Genomic DNA, 11800 nt, shown 5'->3' on the forward strand with positions numbered 1-11800 from the left:
AAACATTTCCATCTTGTGAATGCTGACAATTGGATGCAAGAGTTGATAAGTTCACTATAATATTTTCTAGCTCTTAAGGGTTTTTTTTTTTGTTTTTTTTTTAAGAATTACAAATCTCATATCTAATGAGGCATGTCTCCTTTCAGTATCCTATAATTGCAGGTTTAAGGAGAAACGACAACATCAGAAGAGGATGGTTTCATGAGGTGGAGTTTATTTGGTGAAATGTTTCTTGATTGGGTTCCTGCACACCCTCTCTGAAACTAATGTATAAACCGCTGCTGAGGATTTCAGGCACACCTACTTGGACCGGGGACTTATAAAGCAGCGCATTGTTGAAAACTATAAACTTCCTTAGCAGTCCCTTGTAACTTCTTCCAGACGCTCGGCTCTCACGGGGAAATGTATCTGTTGGACATGCTCTCCCACCCTCTCTGGGTGTTTTCCACGGCGCTGCTGGCGCTGGTGGTGCGCCTGCAGCGCAGAGCGCTGTGGGAGCCGCGGAGCTGCGCCGTGCGCCTCGCCGGCAAGACCGCTATAGTGACGGGAGCCAACACAGGTCAGTCAGCTGCAACCCGCCTCACACAAGGTTATATTACCATTCATTCTCATTTACTCATGATCCATTTTTGAAACAAAATTCAAACAGAGGTCATTTAAGTACTACACTGCAAACACTCAAAATCTTAACAAGAATATTGTCTTATTTCTAGTTAAAATGTCTCATTTTTAGTCAAAAAATCTCATTACGCTTAAAACAAGACTGATCACTGGAAAAAACAACAATTTTCACCTGTTTCAAGTAGATTTTCACTTAAAATAAGTAGAAAAAAAATCACTGGGTTTGTAGTATATTTATGTATGTGTATGCATATGTATATATATATATTAAATATAGCAATAATGCACATATATATATGCCTTTGGTTTTTACCTGCATGGTATCAATCATTAATAGGCCTATGTGTGCAGACAAAAACAATTAAAAAATAAGTAGAAAAATCTGCCAGTGGAACAAGAGAAGATAAATCTTGTCCCTGGAAGGTTTTTCTACTTATTTCAAGTGAAAATTTACTTGAAACAGGTGAAAATTGTCAAATAACAAGTTATTTATCTGTGATGACTCTTGTTTTAAGTGTAATGAGATTTTTTTGACTAAAAATGAGACATTTTAACTAGAAATAAGACAAATATTCCTGGTAAGATTTTGAGTTTTTGCAGTGAAAAGGCCGATATTACTTTATTATTACGGGATCGGTTGAACGGTAAAAACGGATGGGATCAGCGGGGCAGCAGAGGGAGGGGAAGGTATAGCCAGCACATGTTTGAGATCCGGGAGCCTCACAGACAATATAACAATGCAATAATCCTAAAATTAAAGCAGCCCATTCAAAATAAAATAGCAAAATCGCTGACTTATTAATGAAGTTTATTTGTTTAACACCAGTCCACAGAAAAAGTCAAATCAGGACATACAGAGTAGGTATATCTTTGATGCCTTATATGGTCTCCGAAAGTGGTTTTAGGAGTTTTGTGAATAATTTTACGTCTACAGGCACCAATTAATCCAATCAGCATGTAAAAAAGGCCTGGAGGAGCACTGCATAGACCTGAGGAGCCACAGCTCAACTGAATCCACTATAATTATGTGTTTGTTGTCTCTTGTCTCCATACACCCTGAGGAAGGCGCAAGCCGACACGCGTTGGTGTTTTTTAGATAAAGGTTTTTTAACTTTTTTCAATCCACCAGAGTGCCTGCATTTTTTCTTTTGAGTCCACTCAGCATGTATTTGATATGCGGCATGGGTCCACAGCTGTCCTGTAGTATATGTCTCTGTATGCACCGGTAGTGGGACATAAAAAGTGGTTTACGCTTGAAACAGAAACAGAAACAGGGAAAGGATCATGGATCCATGTCCACATCCAGAGCCCTCTGACTTTGGCAGTTTAAAATGAGCAGGGACACTTATTGCCTGATAATTAAATACATGTGGCATAGACTTCCTTTTGTTTTTTGTTTCATTAACACATAACAGACTGCACAAGGCCTGGTTGCTTGGACACATTTCCTTGCCACATTTCATACTATACTAGATTCATGCTTCAAATCTCTGCTGAGCGTTTCAGTTTCAAGTTTTCCACTAGTCTGCTTGGGTTTTGTTCAAGTACTGGTCCTCCACAGGCATGGAGATTGCAAAAACAGAACTAAAAAGTAAACACTCATGGGGTCGTGACTGGTTATTCAGAATGAAAGTGACTCAAGTGAAACATCTGTTTCAATTTCCTCAGAAGGAATATTTGATTATTTCTAGGAAGTTACATTTAACGATTGTGGTGTCCAGTCCCTATCAGCCGAAAAGGATCCAAAGCAACTTTGGTCTTCTGTACTGGTCGTCTCTTGAGACAACTGGCCAAGAAAGTAGCTCACGGAGCTACAGCGGACATCATGGCAGAGACAACGAAGAGACTCAAAATAATGACAGAAGAAAAAATGAGAGTAACTCAGCAAAAGACCAAACAAGAGTAAACCTCGGACAGAGTTGTAAAAGCATTCTCCACACCAATAGCCCCATGATGGCTACTTCTCCAGGGTGTACACTGCGTGTCTTGTTGCTGCCTTCACATGATGGAGCGAGGCAGTAGTATCAGAAGTCATGATTCCTGTCTCAGTCCCTTTGATTCCACCATACCATCCCCACTAATGCCCTTGGGGGTTCTTCCTCATACCCACTGAGTCCCCTGCTTCCTGTTGTCTTTTTATCTGCTGTTGTGGTCCATCGTCATTTCCCCAGCCAGACTCATTTTCCCCAAACACCCCTGAGATCTTCTGATCCGGCAGTTGGAAGGAGATTTGGTGAACACTGAGAAATATTTTGGAGGAAAATGTTATGAAACGCAGTAAAGTCTCACCACAATGTGGGAACCAGATGAACACATATTTAATTTGCACAGACATAAAGGCTCTGTGTTTTTGATCTGTTGTTGACAAGAAAATATTGCCTGATGTGGGCTTATTAATTATTTTATCAACTCTCATTGGTCTGTTGATTACTGAAGCCTTGCCTCTCAGAGTATTTCTTTGTTACCTCAACACCTTGGCTGTTATTGTGATACTCAGCTATTTAATATGTAGTTTAATTGAAACAACATTTTGATCTGATCGCATCCTCAGATGCTGCAAGAGCTTGTATTCCCTCGTTCAAAGACCTACGTATTACCATAGCTAGGATTTGCTCAGGAGTCACTGCTCGATTTAATAGCCTCCGTCACCTCTCTTTTCCTGTCATGTTCACAATATACGTTTCCTTTATGTACAGCAAGAACATATTTTCTAAAGACAACATGAACATGACATCAGTGAATCCGTTCAATCAGCTACTGAAGTGTTGTACCTGGTCCTTCAGTGCCCATGCGCCATCGTCCTGTTATAACCACCGCGTAGAGGATGAACTGAAGTGACGTGTTTGCAATCTAACAACAACAAAAGCTGTACTTTAGATGCAAAAACAGAACAATTAGGGAAGTATTTATAAAATAGTTTTCTTTCCACATGTAGATCCTGAGGTTTTGTCCTCTTCTTATCACAGCAGTGAGCACTGGGATTATGTAATTAGAATAAACACCACTAAACTTTAACAAAAACACAAAAGAACACTTTGTTTGTTGGCATAGACCAGAGGAATTAATATTTACTGATCCAGTATGACACAGAGAGCAACTTTCAGTGTGTGTGCGTGCGTCCAGTCCTACAGTTGTATAAACACGACTAGCTGCCTGGTGGCCAACTTGGCTCTAACTTTACATCTGATGCAGGGTTTTTTTACATGGTGGATAATGTCATCCACAAACCATCTCACACAGATAACCTATTTAAGATCCTGCGTTTGGATTTCTTTTATTTAAAAAAATCACCTGTTCTGACTTTCTTTTGTTGCCATTTTTGATGTCTAAGGGTTTATCTTTGCTCTTCTCCATTCTCCCAGGCATTGGGAAGTTCATTGCCCTGGACTTTGCACGCCGTGGGGCCCGTGTTATCCTGGCATGCCGAAGCGAGTCCAGAGGGACAGCAGCGCTAACTGAAATCAAAAAGATTACAGGAAATGCAGATGTCCATTTACGCCTGGTGGACGTCTCCTCTATGGACTCAGTCAAGGAATTTGCAAAGAGGATTCTCGAGGAGGAGAAAGCTCTGCATATCCTTGTGAACAATGCAGCAGTATCAGGTGACGCAGCCCCAACAGCAGACACAGAACCTGCATTAAAGCTGCATTGTGAACTTGTATTTTGGAAAACAGAAATATTAACTCAGTTTTATAGCCGTGTGCACATTGTTTCCACAAATAACCACACACAGTGCACATTCATATTGTCCTGCGTAATCACAGATGTATATCACACTGGTCGTAAACTTAAAAGAGCTGGCTGAATTATGATATTCATCAAACAACAAAAATGTGAAATCATGAACAACGAAGAACGCACAAAAATAACATCTCATCGTGTCCAACATGTGGAAGCAATCAGATATGACTTCGTTTCTACTCAGAAAAGGAAAAGCTGTGAACACTGAAACTGGTTTATTTTGAGAACAAGTACAAGTAAATCAACAGTAGAACAGCTTCGTCTCTTAGATTTGACAAGGTTCAGAATTCAGAATTCTTTCTTGCATGCGTACATACATACATACATACATACATACATACATACATACATACATACATACATACATACATACATACATACATACATACATGCATGCATGCATGCATGCATGCATGCATACATACATACATACATACATACATACATACATACATACATACATACATACATACATACATACATACATGCATGCATGCATGCATGCATGCATGCATGCATGCATACATACATACATACATACATACATACATACATACATACATACATACATACATACATACATACATACATACATACATACATACATACATACATACATACATACATACATACATACATACATACATACATACATACATACATACATACATACATACATACATACATACATACATACATACATACATGCATACATACATACATACATACATGCATGCATACATACATACATATATATATATATATATATATATATATAGACACACACACGGTGGGGATCAGAAGTTTGTATGGATGTGAACAATGTCAGACTTAGCAAGACTCGCGGGTCAGCAAACTTTATGCTGCAAATTTAAAGTACTGGTATATGGTATTTCTAGGGGACGAAAATAGTATGAAAAACTGTTCAGAGAGAGAGAGAGTGTGTGTGTGTGTGTGTGTGTGTGTGTGTGTGTGTGTGTGTGTGTGTGTGTATAAGAGAGAGAGAGAGAGAGAGGGAGACAGAGAGGGGACTGTGGTTGGTGGGGTTTGGGGGGTTGTTGTGATTGAGGTTAACGGAATGTACTAGTCAATATGAAAGTGATAGATGTGTTTACTCTGTACTTTTGCACTCAGGTCTGCCCAGGCAAATGACCAAAGACGGGTTTGATGCTTCCTTTGCTACAAACCATCTGGGACCATTTCTGCTCACCAACCTGCTGCTTGGTAAGACCCTGTTGTCTCTCTGCATCACAGCAGCCATAAATCCCCAAAAGTCATGCAATGTAACCCCACCACAATGGCATGCTTAACATTTTTCAGTTTTGTCCCTTCTTTTACTTCTCCTTTTCCTCACAAGCTATGTCACTGTTTTTTATCCAGACCTGATTAAACGCTCAGCTCCAGCACGTATCGTCACCGTCAGCTCCGTCAACCATAAGAAGGGGAAGGTGGACTTCTCTCACTTTCATGGCGAGAACCTGGTTTACTTCATGGATGAAGTGTACAACCACACAAAGCTGCACAATATTATCTGCACCAACGAGCTGGCGCGCAGACTGGAGGGAACAGGTGAGCCATAATGAGTCAGAACCCAGATAGATTCGTACAGCGCTGTTTCTCACATCTGTGATTCTAAGTCCAGCTTAGACATTATTGTTGAGTGTGTGTCAAGTTCTACACTTAAGTGTCCAATAAAAAGTTATTTTTGTGTTTCTTTGGTTGCCTGTGCAGCGCAGCAAAGTCACTGTGGTTGGATTACACTTTAAAAAAAAACATAAACACAGAATATCGTAGAAAGAAGTAGATTTTTTAAATATTTTTCTTTACAATGTCTGACTTTTAGATGACACAGATCTAAGACATTTAGGCATTCAAGCTTGTAGCAAAACACTTCCGAAAAGCTGAGTCATGTTGACAGAAAAAAGACGTCACACTTTCAAATATTTGACCCGCTTGTCATCCCACTGACCTGCTTTTAACTTTAAAACACTCAGATTAGGATGTTTTTCAAAAGATTGTGTAATTTCCTGATGTATTGATGAAATGTTTGTGACGTGTTTTGAGCAAATACAGCGAGAATTTCAGAAAAACACAGAAACTCACTTTGAGGAGGCAGAGTCAACCACTTAACTCACGCTCACCCCCTCTGGAGTTTGCCTCTTATGAAATTGACATTATGACTTATTACGACTTACCAACTACTGATTTACAGCAAATGCAACGTTATGTGAAGTCGGGTGGAGAGAAGGGTGTAGAGGCTGGATAACTCTACTCTGATCTGGGTGTATGATGCATAAGTTCCTTGTTTAAAGTGTCTAAGAAATGCTCTGAAGCACAAAAAGATTTTTTTTTTATAAGATGTGACTTTTAATGCAAGAGAATATCTGTTTATATATCTCCCCTTTTGTACCTTTAGGCGTCACCGCCAACTCCGTCCACCCTGGTGTTGTCATGACCGAAGTGTTGAGACACTATCCCTTCTGGATCCGTTATCCTTTCAACCTCATCGGCTTTTTCTTTTTCAAAGTAGGTGCATTGTTGAACTTCACTGCAGACTCACGGCTCACACAGCTCATTTAAATGTAATTTCGATGGTTATGCTCAGTCGCTGTCAAGGAATCCCTTCCCGTTAAACTAGTCGTGTTAAATCACCAAAGGAGTCTTATCTGCTGTTTTCTCAGCTGCATGAAGTTGGAGCTGTTCCTGCACAAACACTCATAGTTAAAGACATGCTGCCATTGGGGGATTTAAACTACAGCGGTCATTTTATCCAAATTTAGATCAAACCTCAAGAGTTTGGTGCCCACAAGCATGCTCTGATGTGAGCGCGCTATGATTCAAGCGCAAGCAGAAACACTGAGTCGGGTGGAAAGACACGCCGTTGTTTAATGTCACAGTCAGAGATAGGGAGGTTAAAGGTCAGTGTGAAGTTTACTTGTCTCAGAGGGTATGCAAAGGTCACATAAGACATTCAAGGTCAGCTGGCAATACTCAGAGATAAGTGACGGCAAATCAGAACGATGACTGGCTGTAAAACTGCCGGCTTTATGGACGGTAGTGCTGCACACGCATGTGAGAAATGTAGATGGAAGGCAGGGCAAGTTTATTTGTTATTTTCATGTGCAAATTCAAAGTGCTTTATGTGGGTGCTAATGAACCCAGGAAAAAACCATGTTGTGGAAAAATGATTCTTTTGCTTTTTGTTCTGCTGACTAGGGGGTTTAATCAAATGAACTGATCGTAAGCGTCTGGCAGTAGTGAGTCAAATTTCCTGAATGCAAAAATAAGAAGGTTGATTTATTTTCTTTTTTTTTTTGGAATTAACAGCCATGGCATTGAAGCTGGTTGATTAATAATTAATCTGTCAACGCTTCACATCACCTCACAGCCTTATCCAAGCTCGTATTGTTCGGACAGCATGATCTTCCTGTACCCATTGTGGTTAATGACAAATGAGGTCTGGATTTTGTTTTGACTGCCAGCTTAAAGATATACCTGGAAGACCAGTGAGTCAAGCGCAGATGGAACAGACTACCGTGACACAGTGAATGCTAGGATCCGGACATCTGGCATTCAGGCCTGAATACGCAACAGAGATTTCTAAAACCAGAAAGACTAGATTAAGTATTGGCACATGAATCACTGATCATCTGTGATTATTCACTACAATTCCAGCTATACTGAGAGCTTCCCATCAACAATAGCTCCTTTTTTTGTGGTTTGGTTTTTGTTTTGTACTGAACAGAATTATATTTTATTAATCCACATAAAGAAATGATAGTTATGCTAAATAAATTATTGGGACTGCAGATGCAAATTAGTTTAAAGCTATAATCTGGTACAGTGCATCAGATGGCAACATTTATGTTTTAACTGTACACTGTCCCTTTTTAAATAAAATTGAATTGAATTGATTGAAAGGAAACTATATTTAGCTAAAATTCCCTTCAGTTCAGTCCACTGACAAACTGTTGGAAACTTTGATCCAGAGCAGAGAGAGAGAGAGAGATGTGTGATCATAATCTCCAGAAATCACCTTAAATGTATTTTGGATGTTGTATTTGTTGCGCCTGGTAACATCTATTCTGATATTACAAACAACATTTGGGTGGTGTATGTTTGAGACATTTTCCTGGCAAACCTTGACCCATTATTCACTAAGTGCATTTACTCCCCTTCTGGTACGTCTGCTATTTACCGGCTTACTGCCTCCACTAACAGTTCAGGGACCCTGCTAAAGCGCTGGACGGCCTGTTGTTTATCTGCTGGTAATGATTAAAGGTGATCAGCAAGCCTCTGGACAATATTCCAGATGTTCTTTAACAAAATGTCCCTCTTGTCTCTGTCAGTCTTCAGAGGAAGGTGCCGCCAGCCCGATCTACTGCGCCGTGGCAGAGGAACTGGAGGGGGTCACTGGGAAGTATTTTGACAGCGACTGCTCCCTGATTCTTCCCGCCCCTTTAGCTCGAGATGCAGCCCTCGCAGTCAAGGATTTTGAGGTGTGTGAGAGACTGACGTCAAAGCTCTAAAGCAACCTGGATAGGGTTGATATGAGAGAACTGTTTGAAGGCCATCCTGCTCTTCTTGACTGAGATTATTTGAGACAATGTGAAGCATTTTCAGGTGAACTTTTTAAATATATTTAAATCAATGATCTGGGATATGGACTGCTGTATATTCTAAATGTATATCCTGACCATTCAGAGCATTGTGTTGTGTATATTTCCTGTTTATATGAATAACAAGATACCAGTACTGTAAATACGAGCCATTGTTTGAGAGTGTTTCTGGAACCAAGTCTGGAAAATGACTTGTCAAATGTCAAATATCAGGTGAGCGGTGCTCATCCTTGTATGGTCAGCTCTCAGGAGTCACAACAGAAGTCCCAAGATACAATCATTTCCTCTTTATTGACCAATTTTAAATACAACAAAACATTCGAGAGTTCAGGTTTTTAGGCTGTTTTATTTAATTTGTACAGTGTTCATCCGCTTGTGCCCTCCATGCTGTTATTTAGCTGCAGGGACAGAGAGAAGATTGGAGTCACCAAATAGTTTCCTATCCAAAACATCATTTCATGCATGTGTTTACTTTTCTTCATTGAACATTTAAGAAGATACAAGGCAATAAACATGTTTGTTTTGTTTTTTTTAATCAATGCCTATGTCTTACACACGTGAAATACCTTTCTGATGCTCGTCCACTATTTCATGGATGATTTCTTTGAGCACTGGAGCCACTTGATCCAGCTGTTTGGGTGAAAGGCGGACAGATACCTCCAACGTTCTACCCTGCACGCAAACAAAGGGAAACAACAAATGTGTTACGGTGGGCTGCATGACAACTTAGATGATGCTGGGACTGAAGGCGTGTGCACTCACGGGGCTCCCATCACGTCCCATCTTAGCAAGCTGCTCCTCAGACTGATCGTGTTCTGATCGAGGCTCCATGTCTTTCCTACCTTCTCGTTCCTGAAGCGGAGGAGCACAAACGTGTACAAAAATAATAAATGACTGAAATGCAGAAGAGAGTTCCTGCCGTGTCTTTTCTTTTTAAGTATGAACATTTAAGTAGCCTATGAACTCACTGGTTTACCCTTCATGAATAATGTTTCTGTTTGGTTGTTTCCTCAGAGACCATTTTTATTTTAATGTTGACCTTCAGGCAAACTGTAAGACATTTTAGCAATGGTACATCTTAACTATTGTTTAGTCATTAACAAAGTTTGGAAGACTGTGAAAATTACTGACAATTTTCTTGGTTAAGTGAACTCTACAGAGTTTTAGAAAAGGGTGATTGTAGTAAACATCTCCTAGAGCGGAGAGGTTATTTCTTCTTATTTCTGACAAGCAAAGTTAAGCTAATTAAAAAGATCCAAATGATTGAATTTACTCCCATTAAGGACAGTGGAAACCTGCAGTTTCTCAACTATAGAAAAATGAAGAGAAACTCTTTTTAAAAGGAAAACAAAAGGAATAATAAACAATTAAATGTTGCACAAAATTATTTACAGTGGTCAACCAATTATATTAACATAATAACAGACTAAGTCTTATTGTGATTATTGTGATGACACTAAAATGCCATCAAAAGCTTGTATTTAATTACTGCCAGGCCGAGATCTCAGAAAAGGTTTTGTTTTCTTCTTTTTGGCCAATCAACTATTTTCAACCCTACAATAAAGGAGAGGGGTGTTGGTGCAGAATGAGCCTCATTATTTGTCCAACTTGGGGTTCAGGACTTTGTTTAGAAATTTGCAGAAGTAATCAGAGATTGTAATTTCTACATTTAAGCTGCCAGAAGTACATTTGTACATGTTTTTTTTGTTTCGTTTTCAATAAAGTGTCATTGAAACAGTTGGTGATCTGTCAATGAATTGATGGATTAGCTGTACTTCTTCTCCACACAAGCTGCTTACCTTCATCAGCATCATCTCCTTTGGGCTGAAGAATGTGATGTGTCCCTCTGTCCTCTCGACCAACAGCGCCACCAGGCACACCAGCACCACACAACTGGCCACTGCTCCGCGCATGCTCATTCTGATATCACCTACACATGCACACGTGCATGGGTATACGCATCGGGTACAGTCCACTCAGACCAGAGGTTTCATACAGACATGCACAGCTCAGCGTGAAGGGTCCTAAGGTCATGCCACTAACAGAAGTGAATACATGTATTTTTATAGCAGCAAGGAAGTTACATGTCAGTGAGCTGCGAGAAAAACAAACTGATAAAAGCTGAGAGAACGATCACATGCTTATGTAAGCAGTTGTCCTCGGTTCAGAACAAGAAAATGTCCACAAACAACAACTGAACCGGCAATAAAACAGAGACATTTCCCTGAACACAGACATGCGGGGACAAAGAGAGGATATCATAGAGGGGAAATGCAGGAACAACACAGCAACAAGCTCAAGGTTCAGCAGGAGAGGCAGAGGCAGAGGCAGCCGTACGTTACTCACGTGCAGTCAGCCTCTGTCAGTCGTTAGTGGAAAGGTTCTTTAGATGAGCGAAGCTCCAACCGGTCTGAATGTCAGCTTGTCCCAGTCAGTCTTTATATTCAAGCCTTCTCCTGATCCCTCAGCTTTGTCACCGTCCTCCCTCACATCCGCTCCTCAGCAGCCTCCTTCAAGGACTCTCCTCCATGCTCCTGGAAACACCGACGCTACCCTGGAATCTGGTTTCTTTTATTAGGGTAATGAGGTTACTATGCTGCATGTATGTTGGCCTGTGGCAAAACTGATCAACGCACTGATGAAAAACTCTGTTAAGAGTAGAAAGTGTTAGTGTCAAGTAGTTTTTGTATGTGCTGTGTTATGAATTACTTTTCAAATTTTGCCCTCAGAGAGCAGAACATAGTATTCAATCCAATTCATTCATACTTTTACCCTGACTGGGCCACAAACAAAACTTATTTTACAACACAACTTGGGAG

General features: G+C 40.2%; 2 protein-coding genes across 4 annotated transcripts; one reads left to right on the plus strand and one right to left on the minus strand.

The window, feature by feature from the left end:
* The first annotated feature begins 292 nt into the window (after window positions 1–292).
* zgc:64106 (uncharacterized protein LOC393348 homolog) lies at window positions 293–10100 on the plus strand. The gene is made up of 6 exons (XM_061727815.1): window positions 293–559; window positions 3984–4223; window positions 5497–5586; window positions 5743–5931; window positions 6779–6888; window positions 8712–10100. Exons 1-6 carry the CDS (start codon window positions 403–405, stop codon window positions 8889–8891), a joined length of 966 nt encoding a protein of 321 aa, XP_061583799.1. The 5' UTR covers window positions 293–402; the 3' UTR covers window positions 8892–10100.
* mlnl (motilin-like) lies at window positions 9246–11539 on the minus strand. 3 transcript variants are annotated; one of them, XM_061727818.1, is made up of 5 exons: window positions 11328–11533; window positions 10781–10911; window positions 9744–9833; window positions 9548–9653; window positions 9246–9379 (listed from the first exon to the last, which is right to left on the minus strand). In XM_061727818.1, exons 2-5 carry the CDS (start codon window positions 10898–10900, stop codon window positions 9372–9374), a joined length of 324 nt encoding a protein of 107 aa, XP_061583802.1. In that variant the 5' UTR covers window positions 10901–10911; window positions 11328–11533; the 3' UTR covers window positions 9246–9371. The 3 variants fall into 3 exon arrangements, with proteins under 3 accessions (XP_061583802.1, XP_061583801.1, XP_061583800.1); XM_061727817.1 differs by lacking the exon at window positions 9246–9379 and having other exon boundaries at window positions 9516–9653; window positions 11319–11539; XM_061727816.1 differs by lacking the exon at window positions 9246–9379 and having other exon boundaries at window positions 9516–9653; window positions 11328–11536.
* Between the last annotated feature and the right edge of the window lie 261 nt (window positions 11540–11800).

This window comes from Cololabis saira, chromosome 8 (genome assembly GCF_033807715.1).
Source record: "Cololabis saira isolate AMF1-May2022 chromosome 8, fColSai1.1, whole genome shotgun sequence".
Taxonomy (NCBI): Eukaryota; Metazoa; Chordata; class Actinopteri; order Beloniformes; family Belonidae; genus Cololabis; species Cololabis saira.

Coding starts and splice junctions, on each gene's coding strand:
- mlnl (XM_061727817.1), bottom strand. CDS start 10,900: ATGAGCATGCGCGGAGCAGTGGCCAGTTGTGTGGTGCTGGTGTGCCTG. Junction 9,834..10,780: donor AGGAGATGATGCTGATGAAG/GTAAGCAGCTTG, acceptor CCTCCGCTTCAG/GAACGAGAAGGTAGGAAAGA. Junction 9,654..9,743: donor TGGGACGTGATGGGAGCCCC/GTGAGTGCACAC, acceptor GTTTGCGTGCAG/GGTAGAACGTTGGAGGTATC.
- zgc:64106 (XM_061727815.1), top strand. CDS start 403: ATGTATCTGTTGGACATGCTCTCCCACCCTCTCTGGGTGTTTTCCACG. Junction 560..3,983: donor AGTGACGGGAGCCAACACAG/GTCAGTCAGCTG, acceptor CCATTCTCCCAG/GCATTGGGAAGTTCATTGCC. Junction 5,587..5,742: donor GCTCACCAACCTGCTGCTTG/GTAAGACCCTGT, acceptor TTTTTTATCCAG/ACCTGATTAAACGCTCAGCT.